The sequence below is a fragment of the Oncorhynchus masou genome, chromosome 29, assembly GCF_036934945.1.
Source record: "Oncorhynchus masou masou isolate Uvic2021 chromosome 29, UVic_Omas_1.1, whole genome shotgun sequence".
NCBI classification, from domain to species: domain Eukaryota; kingdom Metazoa; phylum Chordata; class Actinopteri; order Salmoniformes; family Salmonidae; genus Oncorhynchus; species Oncorhynchus masou.
Genome location: NC_088240.1, coordinates 12,051,831 through 12,076,825, shown reverse-complemented (window position 1 = coordinate 12,076,825; position 24,995 = coordinate 12,051,831). Strand labels below are relative to the sequence as shown.

Sequence of the window (24,995 nt, the reverse complement as noted above, 5' to 3'; positions counted from 1 at the left end):
ATCATCAAACAGTAACTCCAAATATGAATCCGACCTGTTTTAGCCTCTCTGAAAGCATAACACAGGATACGTTGAGTGTTTGACGAATGCTGTGTTGATGTGTTGAGTGTTGGTGTGTGACACTGTTAATGCATCAGTGGCCCACAGTGTCACAGTAGCAGCACAGAGACTCATGTAGTTGAGTTAACCTGCGGGGGTGGGGGGTGACAAAGCGTGTGTCTCTGTGGGAAACACTACACCACAGTCAGTGCTCACACCTAAGCGGAATGGGAGAGGGAGACTAGGAGGGAGGATACAATGAACACAAGCTCCTGAAAGATATAGACAGAGAGGGTGTTGGAGATGAGTCGTATCCAGACATGAGAGGCAAGCTGGCTATGTAGGTCATCCAAGCAGAAGGAGCCTTCTCTACACACCCCCACATTTCCCAAGTTCTGCAGCTCTGCTACTCACAACACACACACACACCACACTTGATGCTGCCACTACCACTGCTGCTCATACATACTAACAGCTAGCTAACTAGCGGTTAGCATTAGCGACTAACAGGAATTATTGTAGCCAATACATGCTAAGAAAAGACTAACTAGCTGTTTGCAGACTGTAATTTACACAAACTAATAGTGTGATTATAGGACGCTTTGAAAGCAGTATCCGTGTCACCAGTATATTGTTGCGTCTGACCACGCAGAGTGAACGTGAAGTGCTGGTGACTCCATGGTCAAGCAACAACTCTCCTTGAGTGTGAGGGGGCAAGGGTTTGTGTGGGAAGCGGCATGCAGGAGATGGAGAGGCGACTTGCAAGTAGCAAACGGATTAAAATATAACACGTGCCGGAGTTGTGTCACATTTATCAAACCAAACATTGAAATACCGTTATAGAAGGTTAAGTAAAAACTCAAACCGGTCCTTTCATCAATACCAGTGTGTGTGTGTGTTGTAAAATACTGTAATGCCCAATCCTCTGTCTGCGTGAAGTTGGTTGTATTCCTCATGGGTTGGCTAGAAGGCAGGGTATTGATTTTGTTTCGTTTTTTGTGAATTTCTTCCCTATATTCTGTGTGTTTCAGACGTTGTCCCCTAACTCGTCCAATGAGAACTCTCCAGTGAGCCCCCCGGATGAGCAGGGTCAGGGGGATGGACCCCCACAGCTGGAGGAGGAGGTGGAGGAGCCAGCCTTCCCTCACACAGACCTGACAAAGCTGGATGACATGATCAACAGGTACACCCACGCACTTACACACACGGCCAATCTGGACAACAGGTGTATGTTATCGATTTATTTTTATAGGCCGGCTAATTTTTCCAGACCGCTAATTTTCAACCACAGTCCCTGGGCAAGTTATTAAAAACAATTACGATAACAATACAGACAAACAATGAGCAGTGAGCACATGCAGAGCAACATAGGACACGCAACACGTGGCACGCAGACAGACAGCAACATAGGACAAGTAACACGTGGCACGCAGACAGACAGCAACAGAGGACAAGCAACAAAAAGTGTTTCCACACCTCACAAGCTACAGATAACATGGAAAGCGGCAATACACCGTGTGTGTGATACTAAGTGCTGTGTGGTTGTGAGGAGGAATGTGTTTCTCTGTATTCATGTGGATGTTTTGAGTTTCCAGACCCCGCTGGGTGGTTCCAGTTCTGCCAAAGGGAGAGTTGGAGGTTCTTCTAGAAGCTGCTATAGAGCTTAGTAAAAAGGGTAAGAATATTGGCTCGTTCTATTTCTCAAATTACTACTCAATGTTTTGAACTAAGGCAATCAAGATGGTATAGAAAGCCTGTCCTTGTCTATGTACGCATCTGAAATCGCATTGACAACGTTTTATTTCAACCACTGTGTATGGAGTTTAGACTAGCTTGATGGTCGATTCTCTTTTAGTGTAATTGTGCTTTGTCAACGTCCCATTAAAATGTCCGCCTCCGCATAGTTTCTCTTTAGATTGATATTTGACCTGTAGCCCTTGAAATAATAAAAATTAAATAAAAATTATCTGTGGTAGCTCAATGCACTTAATCTCCATGCACTTAATTCTTGTCTGTTTTCTGTCTGTATAGAACTTGATGTGAAGTGTGAGGCATGCCAGAGGTTTTTCAGGGACGGCCTGACCATCTCTTTCACCAAGATTCTCACAGACGAGGCCGTAAGCGGGTGGAAGTTCGAGATACATGTAAGTCTTTATTCTATTCCATTTCATTTTATCAGGATAGTGCTCTCAAAAGCAATGGCCACCGTCTTTCAAGGAGTCAAGGGCCCTCTTTCCAATACTTTGAAAACCCATTCTCCTTCCAGTCCCTTCCTTAGGCTAATCACTCATTTGACACAATTAGATTGGTGAAACCTATCCAGTGGAACTACTGTTTTCACCAATCTAATTGTGTGATTAACTCAAGGAAGGAAGGCTGCATTTCTTTTATTTAAAAATATACAGTGCCTTGCGAAAGTATTCGGCCCCCTTGAACTTTGCGACCTTTTGCCATATTTCAGGCTTCAAACATAAAGATATAAAACTGTATTTTTTTTGTGAAGAATCAACAACAAGTGGGACACAATCATGAAGTGGAACGACATTTATTGGATATTTCAAACTTTTTTAACAAATCAAAAACTGAAAAATTGGGCGTGCAAAATTATTCAGCCCCTTTACTTTCAGTGCAGCAAACTCTCTCCAGAAGTTCAGTGAGGATCTCTGAATGATCCAATGTTGACCTAAATGACTAATGATGATAAATACAATCCACCTGTGTGTAATCAAGTCTCCGTATAACTGCACCTGCACTGTGATAGTCTCAGAGGTCCGTTAAAAGCACAGAGAGCATCATGAAGAACAAGGAACACACCAGGCAGGTCCGAGATACTGTTGTGAAGAAGTTTAAAGCCGGATTTGGATACAAAAAGATTTCCCAAGCTTTAAACATTCCAAGGAGCACTGTGCAAGCGATAATATTGAAATGGAAGGAGTATCAGACCACTGCAAATCTACCAAGACCTGGCCGTCCCTCTAAACTTTCAACTCACACAAGGAGAAGACTGATCAGAGATGCAGCCAAGAGGCCCATGATCACTCTGGATGAACTGCAGAGATCTACAGCTGAGGTGGGAGACTCTGTCCATAGGACAACAATCAGTTGTATATTGCACAAATCTGGCCTTTATGGAAGAGTGGCAAGAAGAAAGCCATTTCTTAAAGATATGGTCAGATGAAACCAAAATTGAACTTTTTGGCAACAATGCAAAACGTTATGTTTGGCGTAAAAGCAACACAGCTCATCATCCTGAACACACCATACCCACTGTCAAACATGGTTGTGGCAGCATCATGGTTTGGGCCTGCTTTTCTTCAGCAGGGACAGGGAAGATGGTTAAAATTGATGGGAAGATGGGATGGAGCCAAATACAGGACCATTCTGGAAGAAAACCTGATGGAGTCTGCAAAAGACCTGAGACTGGGACGGAGATTTGTCTTCCAACAAGACAATGATCCAAAACATAAAGCAAAATCTGCAATGGAATGGTTCAAAAATAAACATATCCAGGTGTTAGAATGGCCAAGTCAAAGTCCAGACCTGAATCCAATCGAGAAGCTGTGGAAAGAACTGGAAACTGCTGTTCACAAATGCTCTCCATCCAACCTCACTGAGCTCGAGCTGTTTTGCAAGGAGGAATGGGAAAACATTTCAGTCTCTCGATGTGCAAAACTGATAGAGACATACTCCAAGCGACTTACAGCTGTAATCGCAGCAAAAGGTGGCGCTACAAAGTATTAACTTAAGGGGGCTGAATAATTTTGCACACCCAATTTTTCAGTTTTTGATTTGTTAAAAAAGTTTGAAATATCCAATAAATGTCGTTCCACTTCATGATTGTGTCCCACTTGTTGTTGATTCTTCACAAAAAAAAAAACAGTTTTATATCTTTATGTTTGAAGCCTGAAATGTGGCAAAAGGTCGCAAAGTTCAAGGGGGCCGAATAATTTCGACAAGGCACTGTATGTATGTATGTATGTATGTGTGTGTATGTGTATATATATATATATATATATAAAATTTTATTTTTTACCCCCTTTTTCTCCCCAATTTCGTTGTATCCAATTGTTAGTAGTTACTGTCTTGTCTCATCGCTGCAACTTCTGTACGGACTCGGGAGAGGCGAAGGTCAAGAGCCATGCGTCCTCTGAAACACAACCCAACCAAACCGCACTGCTTCTTAACACAGCGCGCATCCAACCCGGAAGCCAGCCGCACCAATGTGTTTTTCGAGGAAACACCGCCACAGGAGTCACTAGTGCGCGATGAGACGAGGATATCCCTGCCGGCCAAAACCTCCCTAACCCGGATAGCGCTAGGCCAATTGTGCCCCCCCCATGGGCCTCCCGGTCTTGGCCAGCTGCGACAGAGCCTGGGCTCGAACCCATTTTTTTATGACGATTTTCTGGAAACAATTTCATTTCAAGGTCATTGTCACGTGGTTAATCATAAAAATCTGAATTAAAATGATCAAAATGGGAGATCACCAGCCTCTGCCTTATGGACACATTGATACACTGTGATTCATTGGCGGGTAAATAAATGAGTGCATAGAACTCATAGCCTTTAGGTCAACGCAGCAGTAGGCCTATAAGCTCTTTCACACCGAGGATTGTGATTATCGAGGGGGAGAATGTTGGAAAGATTTTTCAAATAGCTTACTTTGAGAAACTCTAGTTTTATTATTATATTATCATTCGTAATGGATGTAAAAAAAAAAATATTAAAAAAATTAAACATTCTTACATTTCCGTGCAGCAGGCCAGTTACTTCTATGCATGCTCAGGTGCACGTGCTCCCTCAACATTATTTTACCTTTATTTAACTAAGTCAGTTAAGAACCAATTCTTATTTTCATTGTCGGCCTAGGAACAGTGGGTTAACTGCCTTGTTCAGTGACAGAACGACAGATTTTCACCTTGTCAGCTCGGGGAGATTTAATCTTGCAACCTTTCGGTTACTAGTCCAACGCTCTAACCACTAGGCTACTTGCCGCCCCGATTATCAGCAAAGATAAACCAGACACATGCTCATTGCTCACATGGAGCACTCCAAACAAAATACAATAAACATTTACAGCTCTTGCACATGATGGTTATGAAATAAACCTAAACTTATTTCTCAAGTGACTGGTAAATTTAAATCTTCCCGGTCAAGTTGTCCGGTGACATGTTTTCCTTTGGAAAACCTTGCAATAGACATAGTTCCTGGCCACTCGCATCCCTGCAAATATGATGGCCTCTTGAGTTGATACATTGCTACCGCAGACTTGGGAATGTGTTCTGAAGAAACAGGGTAGCTCTGTAGCAGCTTCAATATGGAGGAAGCTCTCAGTAAGGCTATGTGGAGCCGTCACTCTATTGCTTACATCGATCTCGCTCTCTCCATCCACAGAGGTGTATCATCAACAATACCCACCGGCTAGTGGAGCTGTGTGTGGCCAAGCTCTCTCAGGACTGGTTCCCTTTGCTGGAGCTGCTGGCCATGGCCTTCAACCCCCACTGCAAGTTTCACATCTACAATGGCACGAGACCCTCTGAGACGGTGCCCGCCGGGGCGCAGCTGGCAGACGACGAGCTCTTTGCCCGCCCCCCTGACCCTCGCTCTCCAAAGGTAGGGTCTGAATTCAAGGTAGGCCCCCCCCCCCCCCCAAGATTTTATTACTCTGGTCAAACACTTGTTTTATCAATGTACTCCTTATTAAGGACTCAAAACTGTTTTTAAATATATATTTTCAGTGATATGACACTTATTGAGACGGGGAGACAAGCAAGTGGGAGAAAAAGGGTGCAGATCAGTGGACACAGGGATTGAACGCTGGTCTCCGGCAGGGAGTCTTCTATGTGACTCTTTTCCCCAACACCCTATAATCTATCCTCTGATTTTCCTACACTCTCCCGAAGAAAGAAATGTTGGCTCGGTTTGTCTATATCGTCTGTTTGCAAAATATATAACCCTCCATCTTCAAGGCCAATTCCCCTATTTACTGTTGAGGCTATTCTTGTATCAAGGTGGATCAACAAAAAGATACACAGAGGATGTTTTAATAAACTATGTCCTGGGACTGATGTGATATTGGCTATACTGTCTCTTTCTCTCCCAGCCAAATCTCATACAGACACAGTGAGAAATGTCAGATTTTTTTATTTATTATAGAATTGAGTCTAAATTAAATATCCTCTGGATGGATGCTCCATGGGTAAATCTTTCTAATTCACTCTTCGTGATTGCCGTAGCAACAGAAATCCAGAGGACAGGCGCTTTTATTCTTTGGCAATCTCTTTTCTCGGAACGAATGCACTCTTTTTTCTCTGGCCTTGCTGCCTTGCCTTAGGGCCAGAGCACAGAAACAAAGGATGACTACTCTGTGGACTGGGTAGGAAATAAGAGGAATGGAGATAAAACAAGCGGATGTACTCGAGGTGTCTGGACTGTTGTGGGGTTTAAATGAGATTAGGCGATGCCAGGGAGAGAGAGAGTGAGTGAGTTTGCTATGAAAACCTCAATGAATGGAGCGTGGGCCGGGGTGGTCAATGTGAACACTGTTTGCTGTAGCTGGCAGTCTACCCAATACAAACACTGCTGCAGCCTCTGATATGGGTCTGTGGCAGTTTTTTCCTCTGATTTTCCCTCCAATTAAGCCTTTCTGTGTAACCGCTTCGAGACTAGAGGGATGTATTTGTGTAGCCGAACAGCTTGAGTGGATAGTGGAAGCATGGTGAGTATTTTTACTTTTTTAAAGTATTTTTAACAAGTGGTTTGTTTTTCTTCCTCTTCATTCACAGGGCTGGTTGGTGGATTTAATTAACAAATTCGGCACGTTAAACGGGTTTCAAACGCTGCACGATCGCTTCATAAGTGGCCAAGCACTGAACGTCCAGATCATCGCTGCCCTTATCAAGTGAGTCGGCCCATACACACACACACGCACACGCACACGCACACGCACACACACACACACACACACACACACACTTTAATGGGTGACATCTAAAGGAAATGGTTCACTAGCTCTCCAGTGCTTTCTACATTATATGGAGCTAACTCCTACCATTCACCACCAGTGTGTAACATCCTACCGTGTCATCAGTAAATAAGTCCTCAGGCTCTTGCTGTGATGGGGTATGTCTTCATGACTAGATTGACGCTTTAATGTGACCTGTAGAGCAATCAAACCCACGACTCTGTTGTAAGAACCATGCTTCAACCAATAGAGCTATGGGAATAGTATGGTCTACTGGACGTGTTGTGACTGTGTTGTCCTCCAGGCCTTTCGGGCAGTGTTACGAGTTTCTCACGTTGCACACGGTGAAGAAGTACTTCCTGCCCGTCATCGAGATGGTTCCTCAGTTCCTGGAGAATCTGACAGACGAGGAGCTGAAGAAGGAAGCCAAGAACGAAGCCAAAAATGATGCCCTGTCCATGATCATCAAGTCCCTGAAGAACCTGGCCTCCAAGGTGCCTGGGCAGGAGGAGACTGTCAAGAACTTAGAGATTTTTAGGTTAAAAATGATTCTTAGGTGAGTTCGCTTCAGACCAAACTGTCCTAAAGGGTTTTGTTTTAAAACACTTTGTAACTATTGGCTAAATGCTAACCTGAGATACCTGCACGCATCGTGTATTGATGTCAATGAGAGTTATGTAAAAATGTGAGTTATGTTCATGGACTTTAGGTAGGAATTGCCCCAATGTGAACTATTTGTTTATAGTAATCTGTGGTGATTGTGTTTTCATCCACAGGTTATTGCAAATTTCCTCTTTTAATGGCAAAATGAATGCACTAAACGAAGTAAACAAAGTAATCTCCAGTGTGTCCTATTACACACATCGGCATGGCAACCCCGAGGAGGAGGAGTGGCTAACTGCAGAACGCATGGCGGTGAGTTAACCATCAATCAAGTACATTTTTTTTATTTAGTAATTGTCAGCAATCATGAATATACACATAAAAAATTTAAGTTAATCAAATGTATTTGTTTAACGCTACACAAGTGCTTTTTCCACAAAGTATCTAATGAAAAGAGTATACCTTAGTGTGGTTTCTGTTAGCGTAGTCGGCAGAACTGATGGTGTTTGAGTGGAGATTGAAAGATGTCTTTATGTTTGTCAGGAGTGGATCCAGCAGAACCACATCCTGTCCATTGTGCTGAGGGACAGCCTCCACCAGCCTCAGTACGTAGAGAAACTAGAGAAGATACTGCGCTTCGTCATCAAGGAGAAAGCTCTTACCATGCAGGACCTGGACAACATCTGGGCTGCACAGGTACCGTGAGTGCGTTTGTTAGTACGTGTGTGTGTGTGCGTTTGAAGAGCCATCATTGATGATCACACATTGTTCATGGTTCAGGTGAAGGAGATATGACCCGTAACAGCTCTTACAACAGAATGGAAAATCCTTCATGTCTTAACTCGGGCATTTCCAGGTCTTTGGGGTTGATTAGCTGATACGCCCTTACCTAAGCATGGATTAGCTGAAACGCCCTTACCTAAGCATGGATTAGCTGAAACGCCCTTACCTAAGCATGGATTAGCTGATACGCCCTTACCTAAGCATGGATTAGCTGAAACGCCCTTACCTAAGCATGGATTAGCTGAAACGCCCTTACCTAAACATGGATTAGCTGAAACGCCCTTACCTAAGCATGGATTAGCTGAAACGCCCTTACCTAAACATGGATTAGCTGAAACGCCCTTACCTAAACATGGATTAGCTGAAACGCCCTTACCTAAGCATGGATCGGTCTATCAAATTGAGTTTGTGCTCCTGCGTCTTCTCTATGTGAAATGTAAGGTTGAAAACAGATAAACCAGCAATGCAATTGCTGACATATTTTTTTTGTTGACATGTTGTTTCACCGGCAGGCTGGTAAACATGAGGCCATTGTGAAGAACGTACACGACCTTCTGGCCAAGCTGGCCTGGGACTTCTCTCCTGAGCAGCTCGACCACCTCTTTGACTGCTTCAAGGTAAGAGACTTCTCTCCACACACAGCACGTTTCACTATCCTTGCGGGTACCAAACATGTATTTCCCTAACCTTAACTCATAACCGGCGGCAGGGTAGCCTAGTGGTTAGAGCGTTGGACTAGTAACCGGAAGGTTGTGAGTTCAAACCCCCGAGCCGACAAGGTACAAATCTGTCGTTCTGCCCCTGAACAGGCAGTTAACCCACTGTTCCCAGGCCGTCATTGCAAATAAGAATGTGTTCTTAACTGACTTGCCTGGTTAAATAAAGGTAAAAAATTAACTTGTAAGTCGCTCTGGATAAGAGCGTCTGCTAAATGACTTAAATGTAAATGTAAATGTAACCCGAAACGTAATCCGTAAGCCTAAAATAGCCTTTATCCTTGTGGGGACCTGGGAGGGATCATTTTCCTAGTTTTCCTATCCTCGTGGGGACTTTCCGGTACCGACGAGGAAGCACACACACATTGCTCTCCTAACCCCTGTGGTGGTTGGTTTGTGGTCTGCAGGCGAGTTGGACGAACGCCAGTAAGAAGCAACGTGAGAAGCTGTTGGAACTGATCCGCCGCCTGGCGGAGGACGACAAGGATGGCGTGATGGCCCACAAGGTGAACATGGGTTAAAGAGATGTATTTTTCCAGCTCTTGTGCTCCATTTGGATATGAGTACTGAAGGTTCCTCTACTCCTCTCACCACAAGGTGCTGAACCTGTTGTGGAACCTGGCTCACAGCGATGACGTGCCTGTAGACATCATGGACCAGGCACTCAGTGCTCACATAAAGATACTGGACTACAGTTGCTCTCAGGTAATACTAGGTACCAGTCAAGAGCCAGGCGACTGCTTTCCCACACGGCTTGAGGTATCAACCAGTCTATGTTTTTAGGGCTCTGTTGGGGTGAAATCAACAATTGGCTTATGGCTGTGTGTGTTCCTTGAATACTGTTGATGTTAATGTTCGTGTTCATTTCAGGATAGAGACACGCAGAAGATCCAGTGGATCGATCGCTTCATAGAAGAGTTGCGCACCAATGACAAATGGGTGATTCCTGCACTAAAGCAGATCCGAGAGATCTGTAGCCTGTTCGGAGAGGCTCCTCAGAATCTCAGGTAAGGACAGGGTCAGAGTTCAACTACGGGTTTGGAGTTCAACTCTGTTGAACATGCTTGAGATTTACAAAGATATGGAAACGGAATGAGTACAAATTGAGGCTTATTCAGAAGGACACAAGGTAACAGACAGAAATGTACACTGGATAGCAGACATGCTTATTTGTAATGTAGAATAAGGAATTTTGCAACTTTGTAAATATTCACTCACTTTCATTTTGGTTGTGCTCAGAATGCTATGCTTGGTTATACATTTGCTCTATGCCTTTAAAGCATGGCCTTCATTTTTCACATAGCTGACACTCAGATGTCCCTGGCATTTTAATCACATTTCCAGAGGGGCTGAAGCATGCCAATTCTTTTGTAAACAGGCATTTTCTGTTAACAGTCTGATATTTGACCTTGCCATCCAGTTTGATCTGTTTTTCACTAACGCTTAGACAGTGAGAATTCTTAGACTAAAACTGAGCGAATGTACTGCATCTTGCTTCTTAAACGCTGAGCTCTCAAAGTAGCATAGATATTGTTGAATTAGGTGCTGCTTTTAATAACGTGCAGTTGTACTGACTGAAGTAGCATTGGTAAATGCAGCAAATATGTAGCACACCACATGCCTGTTGTTTTTCAGAAAGAAAATGCCTATTAACATACAAACGAACTTAGTGGGGTAAGTTGACAGCTAATTTGGGGGATATTGTGGCAAAAATAAAACTTTGAAATTGTTAAATGTCTAAATTGACACTCTCAGATGCTACAACAGATCTGTAATGTTTATATTCATTCATAAATCTGCTTTAGCAAACCTTTCACAAGGTAAATCTCAAATTACACCATATTCCCTACACTACTTCACTACCTTTGACCAGAGCCACAAATTACCTCATCGTGCACTACTTTTCACCAGAGCCACAAAGGTCTCTTGTCAATTAGTGCACTTATGGGGAATTGCATGCAAAAGTAGTGCACTACATGGGAAATGGGGTGTAATTTGAGATTCACTCAAAAGCATCTCTTTCTGCACCAGCTCCTCTTAGCTCCAATCACGGACTGTTTGCAGGGTGACATTTGGGGGGCATTTCTGGGAGCACTGCTTACTCACGTTTCTGAAACACATCGTAGTGATTTTAAGAATGAAATTCATCACCATTTCTCTTTCTACACACACCCACACACAGATCCTGGGGTATTGTTTAGAATGCTGGATATACCAATACTGTTTTCTTTGCACTACAGGTGCAGAGAAGCAACAACATTTAGCAGATAAATTATTTTAATTTCATTAGGAGGGGGGTTGATCTAAAAGTTGATGTTGTCGGCTTGTCATAGACATGGTGACTAAGTCTCTGAACTTTTATGTCTCTCTCTCCATCCTTCTCTCTCTGCTCTACAGTCAGACCCAGAGGAGTCCTCATGTGTTCTATCGTCATGACCTGATTAACCAGCTGCAACACAACCATGCCCTGGTCACGCTGGTGGCTGAGAACCTCTCTGCCTACATGGAGACCATGAGGCAGTTCTCTAAAGGTACGGACCACCTCACACAGGAGGGGACATTTTGTCATTCATCACCGTTGCCTCATTCTTAACTTTCAGACTTCTTCTGTAAAACAGAGAAATAGTATTTCAGATGTTCTATCTACCCTCTTTTTCTAACCCTGGGCCAATTGGCATGTTAGTTTTCCATTTGAAAAACCTCAGCATTTGGGTGAAATTTTAAGATGCACCTTGAGCCCTCACATAGATGATTGTGTGTGTTGTGTAGCCGAGCAGGCGGAGTTTGACCCCCAGACGGTGAGGGTAGGGAGCCGCTACAGCCACGTACAGGAAGTCCAGGAGAGACTCAACTTCCTGAGGTATGACATCACATCCGCAGGGTAGTATCATTAGGCACCAAACAGAAGAAAAGACTGTAACCGGCAGGGACTGAAGCGCTCACTTCTGTTTTCCATTGCAGAGCCCTTTTTAAAACGTTTTGTATTGCATGACCTAATGAATACAATCCAGCTCGTGTTCATTGATTAGTGAATGGTGAACTGAGCCACTGTAGTCTGATCTTCATGGTTAATGTGTGTGTCTGTGTTTTCCCCAGGTTCCTGCTGAAGGATGGCCAGTTGTGGCTCTGTGCTCCTCAGGCCAAACAGATCTGGAAGTGCCTGGCTGAGAACGCAGTCTTTCTTTGTGACCGAGAGGCCTGCTTCAAATGGTATGCTGCCATCGTCAATATTATTATCACCTCGAAAGGGTGAATATGGCTCCAACATCTTTCCATTTCCTTTTACTCATTCATATAGAACAACTCAAATGTTCTCCTTTTTCTCAACATGTAAAACACCAAGTCAACTTTGTTTTTCTTACACAGGTACTCCAAGCTGATGGGAGATGAGCCAGACCTGGACCCGGACATCAACAAGGACTTCTTTGAGAACAATGTTCTGCAGCTGGACCCGTCCCTGCTCACGGAGAACGGCATGAAGTGCTTTGAGAGGTTCTTCAAGGCCGTCAACTGCAGGGAGGGCAAGCTGGTGGCCAAACGTAGGGCCTACATGATGGACGACCTGGAACTCATAGGCCTGGACTACCTCTGGAGGGTGAGTTATTTAACCTACTTATCACTGTTAGGAAGCTGTTATAACTGGCAGCTGTTGCTACTTGTAGGGCTGGACCAATGTTTCCTCTAGTGCAGAATAAATATCAGCCCATGCAGAGAAGCATGAGATTGAACGTCACTAAACTTTTTAGAGTTTTCCCAGTTGACACTATCAACCTTTCCCTTTACTTTTCAATTGTGATTGAATCAACACAGTATTAGCCACTTTCAAAGCATTACCGAAACAAAAACGAACTATGCAATACTTGGTATGAAAAAAACCAACTATGCATGAGATTTTGTTTTAGGCAGAATACATTGGAATAGGATTCTATAGCACTGAAAGGCACGACTCAGGCCCGTACTCTACACAGACCGTTGCACTGTAACCAAACAGAGCTGCAGTAGGTATATATGCAAATAGACCATTGCCATATATGGTTATGTGCCATTCACTTTCTTCTGGACTGTGTTTACAGCATGAGCGGTTGTAGAGTAGATGCGCTTGTCTTGAGATCAAAGCGAGAGCTGCATGTAAACACTTGTGCACATTTGTATATTCGTTCATATCATTTGCGAGTTAGTGAGTTGAGACAAGTTATAGATAATTTGTTATCAGCAATGGAGGAGTGGTTGCTTCCTTCAAGAGCACAAAATGTGTGCATTTCTGGCCATCTTTGAAAAGTGTCAGCTTATTTAAGATTTTTCTTTTTACCTAATTAACTAAGGCGCAAATAGGCACAGGGGTAGCATAATTTGTCTGATTCTCTGTTATAATAGTATGGGAATAATTATGCATTTTATTTTGTCAAGTGGTTTCTTGCATCAAACAACAAAACAACATTTTCAGTCGCCTCCTTGACAAATGGATAAACATGGTAATATCAAGCCCTGCTTTTTTAAAACATTTTTTTCAAGTATCATTGAACACCACACATTGGCTGCTATACTGTAGGCTGAATGGTAGAACAGCTATTTCCATGTTGAAATGTTATGGGTATGCATTTTCTCCATTGTTTTTGATGGTAGACCACTCTGATAGGCTTACATTAGGATCAAATAGCCACAGTAACCTACCTGACCACTGTTAAAACTGTAACTTAAAGCGGGTACAAGAAATTAGCTAAGTGCTGAAAAAATTGAGGGAACATTGGGCTGGACTTCCTCCAGGAGGTGTGATTTATAAAGCACTGTGGTTATGCAGATGGCTGTAACTATCTTTTTAAACCTTGAACTCCCTATGGACTACATAAAATGCCTTCAGAAAGTATTCAGACCCCTTGACTTTTTCCACATTTTGTTACGTTACAGCCTTATTTTAAAATGGATTAAATAAATAAAAATCCTCATCAATCTACACACGATACCCCCATAATGACAAAGCAAAAACAGGGTTTTAGACATTTTTGCAAATGTATTAAAAATAAAACATTTTTCTTATTTACTTAAGTATTCAGACCCTTCGCTATGAGAGTCCAAATTGAGCTCCGGTGCATCCTGTTTCCATTGATCATCCTTGACGTTTCTACAACTTGATTGGAGTACACTTTTTGGTCAATTCAACTGATTGGACATGATTTGGAAAAGCACACACCTGTCTATATAAGGTCTCACAGTTGATACTGCATGTCAGAGCATAAACCAAACCATGAGGTCGAAGGATTTGTCTCTATTTCTTCGAGACAGGATTGTGTTGAGGCACAGATCTGGGGAAGGGTACCAAACATTTCTGCAGCATTGAATGTCCCCAAGAACACAGTGGCCTCCATCATTCTTACATGGAAGAAGTTTGGAACCACAAAGACTCTTCCTAGAGCTGACCGCCTGGCCAAACTGAACAATCGGGGGGGAAGGCCTTGGTCTGGGAGGTGACCAAGAACCCGATGGTCATTGACAGAGCTCCAGAGATCCTATGTTGAGATGGGAGAACCTTCCAGAAAGAAGGACAACCATCTCTGCAGCACTCCACCAATCAGGCCTTTATGGTAGTGGCCAGACAGATGCCACTCCTCAGTAAAAGGCACATGACAGCCCACTTGGAGTTTGCCAAAAGGCCCCTAAAGACTGTCAGACAATGAGAAATAAGATTCTCTGGTCTGATGAAACCAGCATGGTGGTGGCAGGATCGAGGGAAAGTACTAGAAAACTAGAAAAGTACAGAGATCCTTGATAACCTGCTCCAGAGCACTCAGGACCTCCGACTGGGGCTAATGTTCACCTTCCAACAGGACAACAACCCTAAGCACACAGCCAAGACCACGCAGGAGTGGCTTCGGGCAGTGATGGGAAAAGTACGCAATTATCATACTTTTTAAAATGTATTGAATATTTAAAACATACAATATACTTGTAGTGAAGCCGCTCAATAACTACATCACATTGGTCATCTAACAGACTCCCATCCAGAGTGACACACAGAAGCAACCAGGGTCAACGCCGTGCTCAAGGGCATGTCAACAGATCTCCCACAAGGTCAAAAACGGGGACCCGAATCAGCGATTCATCAGCCACCGGCCCAAGGAACAAAAGAGAGAAAAGAAAGACAATGGAAAACAGAGAACAACAATGCAAAAGACATGAAGTACAACAAAAATCATAACAGCAAGGCCAACTGAATATGTTTGAGTGCATGTATGACACAATTTACGTGTGTGTGTCCGTGTGCATGTGTACAAATATCTGCACGGCATCGGCCTCAGACAAACCGGCATTAGCTGTAACAACACTGCCCCTCAGTGTCATTCAAACTTACTGGGAGAAACTCCACAAATACAGGTGTGCCAAGCTTTTAGTGTCATACCCAAGAAGACTTGAGGCTGTAATCGCTGCCAAAGGTGCTTAAACATGGTACTGAGTAAAGGATCTGAATACTTATGTAGAAGTGATGTTTGTTTTTTATTGAATAATTTAGCAAACATTTCTAAAAAAAAAAAATGTGCTTTGTTATTGTGTTGAAGGTTCAATTCAATTTCAATCAATTTAATCAATTTTAGAATAAGGGGTCTGACTACTTTCCGACGGCACTGCCGGCGACTTTTCTGGCCCGTTGTGTATCCAGATGTTTCTTTTTGGAGACCTCTGTGTCTGAAACAAACGGTGAAATGACTAACGGCAAGTCTAGCCTACTGTATATGCATTAATGAACTGCTCAAGCATTTTACACTGCTGCTTTCTTGATCATGTTGTCTTCGGTCTCACCAAGCCAATATTCAAAATGCACAACTTCAAAGAAGACCATACCCTCTGAATGCTGCTATTTGAGGTGATGCTCATTTAGTAATTTCTGAGTATCTATAAACCTCTGGGTTCTGTGCGATTGTTTTCAGAGCAACTGGAACTGATAGACTTAGTGAGTATGGGAGAAGGTGGGTGGCTGACCCAGTTATTTAGCAGCCTCGCTGTTTGTGACCTACATGGCCTGTAATCCCTCTGTGTTAAATGCAGTCCTTACATCACAGAGGAACAGACAAGTCTTCTGGATGCTGCTTAACCAAATATCAGCTTCTGTGGTGCAGAAGAGGGAGGGCTGTTTAAATGTTGTAAGAGTCTGTCAGTCCAATGACTTCCAATGATGTTGTGTAGTCTGTTAGGGCTTTAACGGTACATGTATTTGTACAGCTCGGTACGGAGACCTCGGTTCGGTCCGCACTGTGAACACGGATGAGTACATAAAACACTATGCCTATAGGTTACGCTGCATTGAATGCCATTGCCAAGTGAGTAAATCTGAGCTGCAATAAACATTTAAGGCTATTCTGCTGAAACTACAGTCCATGTGCCCGACGTAATCAAAATTCAAATCTTAACTAGCGGATTTCAAACTATCCTTTTCGCCATCTTTCAGGAACATTTTGGCTTCACAGTCGATTAAAACACTGATGGAGAGATAAAACATTAATATGTTCCCCACTGCTCAACGAGAATAGCCTATGCAGAGTGGTGCGTGTAGCTTGTCGTCCATTCACAAGTAATCAAAGAGCCACGACAGTCAGAGCGTCCGTGTCTGATAAAGCAAGTTAGGAGATTATCTAATCAATGGAAAATGGAATTAAAAATTAAATGAGAAGTATATGCTACAACAAACGAGCCAGTTAGGCTGCTTTTTATTATCAGAATGGAGGTGTTCTTTGTAACTAGGGAAGGAAGAACACTCATGCAGACTCAATTAGCAGCTAATTTACCTAGCTCTCTTATCCAACTAGCTTCTCTCGGTTTGATGCCATCAAGACAGGTTTCTAGGTAATCATATGTTATGATTAATAGCCTAGTAATGACAAGCTAGAAGTTAGTCTACTAGCGCAAGTTGGCTTGGTTGGGTGCTTCCTCCCTTGCTCCCGTTTCACTTGCTCACAGCACACACACCGCAAAGCCCCTCCTCTGCCTGCTCTCCCTCAAGCTGCATCCGCTCTAGTTAAAAAAAGTAGTTTACAAGTTGACTTTTCGGCTGCTTCCCTCACTCGGATCCGACCACGTCTATACGGAACTGGTCTCTATATTGAAAAATGTATGATGCATATATGTTGGGTTGGAAAAGCCCCAGGTCCATTTCGGAATGGGTCCTTGAGGCCCAACATAACAATCCCTGTCACAACAGACAATAATGCCAGGAACATTGTGAATTAGGGTGCTTTTTAATTTAGCGTAGTTGGCCAATAAACAAACATCAACAACAGTAACTGTAACAGTAACATTTTTCCGTAACATTTTTCCGCTGTACCGTGACCCCCAAAAAAACGCAATACGTACCAAACCATGGGTTTGGTCGAACTGTTACACCATTAGTCAGTCCAATGGCTTCTGATGATGTTGAATAGGCTGTCAGTCAGTCCAATGGCTTCTGATGATGTTGAATAGGCTGTCAGTCAGTCCAATGGCTTCAGATGATGTTGTATAGGCTGTCAGTCAGTCCAATGGCTTCTGATGTTGTATAGGCTGTCAGTCAGTCCAATGGCTTGTGATGAGGATGTTGTATAGGCTGTCAGTCAGTCCAATGGCTTGTGATGAGGATGTTGTATAGGCTGTCAGTCAGTCCAATGGCTTGTGATGAGGATGTTGTATAGGCTGTCAGTCAGTCCAATGGCTGATGACGATGTTGTATAGGCTGTCAGTCAGTCCAATGGCTGATGACGATGTTGTATAGGCTGTCAGTCAGTCCAATGGCTTGTGATGATGATGTTGTATAGGCTGTCAGTCAGTCCAATGGCTTCTGGTGGTGATGTTGTATAGGCTGTCAGTCAGTCCAATGGCTTCGGATGATGATGATGTATTGGCTGTCAGTCAGTCCAATGGCTTCGGATGAGGATGTTGTATAAGCTGTCAATCAGTCCAATGGCTTGTGATGATGATGTTGTATAGGCTGTCAGTCAGTCCAATGGCTTCGGATGATGATGTTGTATTGGCTGTCAGTCAGTCCAATGGCTTGTGATGATGATGTTGTATTGGCTGTCAGTCAGTCCAATGGCTTCTGATGATGATGAAACGTGTTGGTTCAACGTGTTCTTCTAATTCACACTCTGGGCATATTAGATGATCCACAGGTTCATTTGTTTTAGATGTGGGATTTCTAAACCTTGTTCTCATGTGCTATGCATAGCTGATTCAGGAGTTGTGTTTTTGTATATTTGGGTATTCAACCTTTTTGCACAGTAGGGGCCTAGGCTGCATTTGAGCTCATAGGATTTTCTCATATGCAATGTTTGGTTGTGAATAATTTATTTTATTGCATCCTAAGCAAAGCTCATTTTACAGCGCTGATGTTATTGATTTGGCTGTTAAGCCTTGCGTGGTACACATTTAGCCCGTACACACAAACAGACACACACACAGTATTTGAGGCTGGGTTAATGTACTGCTGTTAGTGTGTGAAATCAGCTCAGGGTCAGCGGTAGTGACTGGTGATGATTCTGTGGGCTGCTTCTGAGTGCCTATTAATGGCCCCCTCCTCTAGTCTGGATGAGTCATAACACACACACACTTTTCAGTGTTGTCTCCAGGGCTGTGTGATAGAGAGAAGGAAGGCCGGAGGCGTCCATTGATTCCATCTGAAATTTCCTCTTGCCAGGTCGTAATTCAAGGGAGTGATGACATCGCCAGTCGAGCCATAGACCTGCTGAAAGAGATCTACACCAACCTTGGACCAAAACTACAAGTCAATCAGGTACCCTGGGTGTCCGCTGTCCCGGTAACAATAACAGCTCAATCTGCTGTTAGGTCATCCTTAATCATCTACCCGTTTTGAGACAACCACTTACATATAAACACAGTCATGAATAGAATAGTGATTGTATTGGTGATCAATGATAGTTGATGATAATTTAGACTGGAACAGTCAATGTGATACAGCGCTACAGCAACTGTTTTCCATTCCCTACCTCTGAGATCCCTATTGCACATATTGGTTTTATGGATGTTAACCGGGTTCACTGCCGAAAAATATATTTCACCAGCCATGCTTATCGGTCTATAGGTTAATTTGCATAATTTAGTGGAATTCAATTGGATTATGTATTTTCTTTTAGTCGTCCTGTATCTTATTTATCACAGGCGCGAGGTATACAGAGCCTCGTTTGATAAGCGTAATGGCCTATCACCTGTCAGACAGCACGAGAGCATCTCCTCAAAATGCGGGAACTTTTTTTTATTTATTTTTTTACAGCCCAGTTGTTGCACAACAAATAACAATTTTTCGTGTTTTAACGGCCACAATTAATGGCCACAATTAAAATTAGCTATTTTTATTTCTCAATCTCAACTCAACTCTATAGTCAACGGGTAGGCAGGCTCTAGTCAACGGGTGGGCAGGCTCTAGTCAACGGGTGGGCAGGCTCTAGTCAACGGGTGGGCAGGCTCTAGTCAACGGGTGGGCAGGCTCTAGTCAACGGGTGGGCAGGCTCTAGTCAACGGGTGGGCAGGCTCTAGTCAACGGGTGGGCAGGCTCTAGTCAACGGGTGGGCAGGCTCTAGTCAACGGGTGGGCAGGCTCTAGTCAACGGGTGGGCAGGCTCTAGTCAACGGGTGGGCAGGCTCTAGTCAACGGGTGGGCAGGCTCTAGTCAACGGGTGGGCAGGCTCTAGTCAACGGGTGGGCAGGCTCTAGTCAACGGGTGGGCAGGCTCTAGTCAACGGGTGGGCAGGCTCTAGTCAACGGGTGGGCAGGCTCTAGTCAACGGGTGGGCAGGCTCTAGTCAACGGGTGGGCAGGCTCTAGTCAACGGGTGGGCAGGCTCTAGTCACGGGTGGGCAGGCTCTAGTCAACGGGTGGGCAGGCTCTAGTCAACGGGTGGGCAGGCTCTAGTCAACGGGTGGGCAGGCTCTAGTCAACGGGTGGGCAGGCTCTAGTCAACGGGTGGGCAGGCTCTAGTCAACGGGTGGGCAGGCTCTAGTCAACGGGTGGGCAGGCTCTAGTCAACGGGTGGGCAGGCTCTAGTCAGCGGGTGGGCAGGCTCTAGTCAACGGGTGGGCAGGCTCTAGTCAACGGGTGGGCAGGCTCTAGTCAACGGGTGGGCAGGCTCTAGTCAACGGGTGGGCAGGCTCTAGTCAACGGGTGGGCAGGCTCTAGTCAACGGGTGGGCAGGCTCTAGTCAACGGGTGGGCAGGCTCTAGTCAACGGGTGGGCAGGCTCTAGTCAACGGGTGGGCAGGCTCTAGTCAACGGGTGGGCAGGCTCTAGTCAACGGGTGGGCAGGCTCTAGTCAACGGGTGGGCAGGCTATCAGGATGTCATCCACCACTTTACAATGTGAGCTTGAGGCAATATAACTGTTTGAAACGTGAATAATTTACTTCACTTCAAAGAATGAGTCATGTCTTACCTTGCTTCAAAGTAGCCTAGCCAAAATTCTGCCCTAGAATTGTTGAGGCATTCTTTTAGAAAATACTCCCTTGTGCCATTAACCAGCATTTCTCTCCTGTTTTATTGTTCATATAAACTTCCTTTCTTTGTCCAGAAGCCAAAGGCACAATCCTAGTCATATTAGTAACCCATCCTAGTTGTTGCTATTAGATCCCCCCCCTCTTTCTATGTTTGGAACCGTTTGCATTAGGTGTGCTGTTTAGAATAGTGTTTTCCCACAAATTGTATTTTAGCAAATGTAGGTTTTATTGGCTGCTTCATTAAAGCAGTTGAATGTTCAATAACAGGCTATATATAGCCTTTTGACTGGAAGACCATAGGCTTACTATTGTTGCATGTTTTCATTAAGCTCAAAGAGAAATGTCTGTTTCTTGAATTGCATGCATAGTATTTTCTGTTGGTCACGTCATTTTACTGTTAGGAAACAATGTAACCGTTTGTTATCCGGTTAAGGAGGGTTGGTTAGTCGGAAGCAGAATTGACCAAAATGTGCATCCCTAATTGGTACTATTTCCAGTACTAGCACCTGATTCCTGACAGATGGATTGGAACACACTGCACTTAGTTGCATACAAACACTGTCAACCATTAAACATGACTCTCCCTCTCCTGAACTCACTACTCTGACTGTCCTTCCCCCCTGCCGTCCTCCCCCTCATCTCCCCCAATGCAGGTAGAGATCCACGAGGATTTCATCCAGTCATGTTTCGACCGTCTGAAGGCGTCGTACGATACGCTCTGTGTTCTGGAAGGGGACAAGGACAGCATCAACTGTGCCCGGCAGGAGGCCATCCGCATGGTCCGCGTGCTCACTGTGCTCAAGGAGTACATCAACGAGTGTGACAGTGACTACCATGAGGAGAGGACCATACTGCCCATGTCCAGGTAGGGGAGGGGACGGACGGACCTTTTGTCCTGATAAATGTTTTCCCGTTTTGTCTTGACCCCTCTCTTTCCATATGTCTGTCCTTTTCTGCTCTCTCTCATTTTCATACATTTAGATAATTACTGAGACTTGGTTCAAAAAAGTCTGTGCCAGGCTCGTATGTGTCTCTGAATGGATATGATGTTTATTGATCTGACAGAGGTGGGGGTGTCGCCATATTCATAAAGAACTTGAATATTGCTGTCTATTACCAGCTCTATGCCCAATACATTTGAGTGTCTTGTCCTAGATATGGACTTTGGTAATAATGCCAAACTGACATTAGTGGGAGTTTATTGCCCTCCCAACTGCCCTTAGCAAATTGTTTGACTTGCTGTGCTGACACCTGCGGGACACCTTTAGTCATATTGAGTTAACTTGACACCTTCAGATATCACAGTTTCCTGCTAAATCTGTATTAATATTGCGTGAATTTAACCTGGATTGGTTGATTCCAGTATCAGATAGACTGGAGGATATTTATACTGAGCTAAATTTAACTCCACTGACAACTAAACCATACCACCCCAATTTAAAACACCCCGAAAAATCGACTCTCTTGGATATCATTCTGACAAACGCCCCTCATAAGTATACAGCCAATGGAATCTTTGCTAACAAGCTCAGTGACTGTTGTCCCATTGCATGTATTAGAGATACTAAGCTACTTAAATCGTGTCTACGCATTATTACAAAGATACATTTTAGAATTTTCAATGAGTAACATTTCCTGTATGACTTGGAGTTATGTCCTCTATCTCTGATTCAAATCAGGCCCTTAAATGTTTTACCTCTCTGTTGCACATAAGAATGCCCCATATAAAAGATTAAGAGTAAAGGACAGATCTAACCCATGGTTCACGCATTAATTGTCTGAAAGATTTCATGAAAGAAACTTAGCTTGGGCTAAGGTTAGATTTGACTGATTCTGCCTCTACTTCTCAAATGTCTGAAGGACTGCCAATCAGATGTCTGTCTTAGGTTAAAAGAGCAGTCAACATACTTCATGAATTGTGTATCTTAGAGTGCTGGAAATCCAGCTACATTTTGGAAAGTGATCAAATCTTTTGATTTGGTACCATAACAGATACAAATGACATTGGTTGTGCTTTTAATAACCATTTTTCCTCAGCTGGCCATCTATTTGAAAGAACGGTTTCTGAAAATACCTTCATTGCCCTCTTTTTGTCCAATTATCACCTATAAACAGATACCAGATAATCATGCTATTCCAGGCATACTCTTTTCTTCTTCCTCATTTGAACCATTTATGTCAATGAATGTAGTGCCTTGCAGAATAAATAATAATCCGCAGGAGCTGATTCGCTTGATCCCTTTCTACTGCAGCTTTCTGCCCGCCTCATTGTAGAATCTTTGACCCACATTTTTTATTTATCAATTGCTTCTGGTGCTATCCCTAAGACCTGGAAGGCGGTGCATGTCCTCCCCCTTTACAAAAGTGGTGAACCTTCTGACCTAGATAACTACTGCCCAACTTCTAAACAATCTAATATTAGAACCACTGGCAAACTCTCAGCTAAGACCTTTTTTCACTTCAAATTGTATTGTTAATGTGCACCAGTCTGGTTTTAGATCTGGACATTGCACTGTTTCAGCAGCTCTGCTTGTCTTAAATTTATATAATAAATTGCTTACATCATAGGAATCACTGTGCTGCCATATTTGTAGACCTATCTAAGGCCTTTGACACTGTCGACCATCCCCTACTCATTCAAAGATTGTCTGAAATTGGCCACGACCTGGTGTCTTGCAGGTAGTTTTGGAACTACATGTCAGATAGGAAACTGTGATTTCTGATGGTGTCAGGTTACCTCAATATTACTAAAGGTGTCCCGCAGGTGTCAATTTTGGGACCTGTCCTTTTGACTATTTATATAAATAATGTTGGTCTATCTGCAAAAACCTGTAACATTCATCTGTATGTATGCTGATGACCCTGTTATTTACGCTGTTGTCCCCTATGTTGTAGCTGCAATCTGATTTTGTTGCCTTACAAAAAGTCGTTGTCGATTTTAAAATGAGTACTTCATGTGGGGAAAAACAACTAAATGTATGCTGTTTTCTAACTCTCATGGAAATATATTTCAGATGGGTTACAAATTCATGCATTGGATGGGTGTTTCAGCAAGCACGTTCCCGCCTATAAATATATGTGCTTTTGAATTGACAATTTGCCATTTAAAAAACATACCGATGGGCAAGTGAAGAAGCTGACATTTTAAAGTAGGCTTTAAAAAAACATTATTTATTTTTTAAATAGATCATCTCTCCCTAAACAGCAGGAAGCAGATTGTACAGTCAGCTTTCCTGCCAGTTCATGACTATGGTGACACCTTTTATCATAGTGCACTTCGTTTTATCACATTTTACAGTTTTAGAACGCATCACTGCATCCTGTATCAAAAGGATGACTGGTCCTCATTAAAATCCCATAGATGTCTTCATTACTCCCTTTTTGTTTATAAAACGCTACTACACAAGCTTCCTACTTACTTCACTGTTAAAATAAATAAAAAATGAGACCCCAAACCCGTTCACAGAGATAGTTAACTCTCCAAGTTCCACTAGTGCGTACCGTTCTAGGTAAATCCGCTTTCCGTTTTAGTGCTGTCCCCACTTTTGGACTAGCTTACAAACTTCCTGCATCTTGACACCCTGGTTCCTCTAGGGAAGTTTAGAATTTTAATATTGAATGAGAATTGTCACTGTTTGGATTGAATAATTGTGTTTGTGATATTTGAAGCTGTCATGTTGATTTTGTCATTTGTATTTTATTTATACGGATTATTTTGAGTTTGTTGTGTTGTCCTTCGGGCACCTTTTTATAAATGAGACCCTGGTCTCAATGGGTTCCCCTGAATAAATAAAAGTTCAACAAAAATCTCCTCTCTCTCTCTCTTCTCTCAGGGCATTTCGGGGGAAGCATATCACGTTGATTGTGCGTTTCCCTAACCAGGGCCGTCAGGTGGATGACCTGGACATCTGGTCTCACACCAACGACACCATTGGCTCAGTGCGCCGTGGTATCCTCACACGCATCAAGGCCAATGCCACGCACACCAAGATAGAGCTTTTCATTGGCGGGGAGGTTGTTGACCCAGCCGACGACAGGAAGCTGATTGGCCAGCTCAACCTGAAAGACAAAACGGTGAGCGCAATGAGCCATGTTTTGATGAGTCACAAGTGCATTTTGTCTTTGACTATTGATACGAAATGGTTTATGTGTCTTTATATTCTCCTGTGTGTGTGTGTGTGTAGTTGATCACAGCCAAGCTGACCCAGGTGAGTGCCAACATGCCCTCCAGCCCAGACAGCTCCTCGGACTCTTCCACTGGCTCACCGGGTAACCATGGCAACCACTTCAGCGAAGGGCCCAACCCTGAGGTGGAGAGCTGCCTCCCTGGGGTGGTGAGTGAATGTTAAACACAGACACACACACACACACACACACACACACACACAGCTGTCTCCCTGGGGTGGTGAGTGAATGTTACACACACAGC

The 24,995-nt window shown here is 43.5% G+C and overlaps 1 protein-coding gene across 6 annotated transcripts in view; it reads left to right on the top strand.

Annotated features, from left to right (window-relative positions):
* usp9 (ubiquitin specific peptidase 9) overlaps window positions 1-24,995 on the top strand; it is a 74,386-nt gene that overhangs the window by 14,576 nt on the left and 34,815 nt on the right. For 2 of the 6 annotated variants that reach the window (XM_064944006.1, XM_064944001.1), the window contains exons 3-23: window positions 1,071-1,222; window positions 1,635-1,714; window positions 2,071-2,183; window positions 5,434-5,670; window positions 6,825-6,940; window positions 7,308-7,559; window positions 7,780-7,918; window positions 8,150-8,302; window positions 8,902-9,006; window positions 9,513-9,611; window positions 9,703-9,810; window positions 9,976-10,112; window positions 10,741-10,779; window positions 11,503-11,636; window positions 11,875-11,965; window positions 12,202-12,315; window positions 12,472-12,700; window positions 18,761-18,856; window positions 21,220-21,431; window positions 24,400-24,640; window positions 24,751-24,900. In XM_064944006.1, coding sequence (XP_064800078.1) covers window positions 1,071-1,222; window positions 1,635-1,714; window positions 2,071-2,183; window positions 5,434-5,670; window positions 6,825-6,940; window positions 7,308-7,559; window positions 7,780-7,918; window positions 8,150-8,302; window positions 8,902-9,006; window positions 9,513-9,611; window positions 9,703-9,810; window positions 9,976-10,112; window positions 10,741-10,779; window positions 11,503-11,636; window positions 11,875-11,965; window positions 12,202-12,315; window positions 12,472-12,700; window positions 18,761-18,856; window positions 21,220-21,431; window positions 24,400-24,640; window positions 24,751-24,900 — 2,997 coding nt within the window. The remainder of the gene's footprint in view (window positions 1-1,070; window positions 1,223-1,634; window positions 1,715-2,070; window positions 2,184-5,433; window positions 5,671-6,824; window positions 6,941-7,307; window positions 7,560-7,779; window positions 7,919-8,149; window positions 8,303-8,901; window positions 9,007-9,512; window positions 9,612-9,702; window positions 9,811-9,975; window positions 10,113-10,740; window positions 10,780-11,502; window positions 11,637-11,874; window positions 11,966-12,201; window positions 12,316-12,471; window positions 12,701-18,760; window positions 18,857-21,219; window positions 21,432-24,399; window positions 24,641-24,750; window positions 24,901-24,995) is intronic. The other 4 variants (XM_064944007.1, XM_064944005.1, XM_064944002.1 and 1 more) reach the window with 3 other exon arrangements.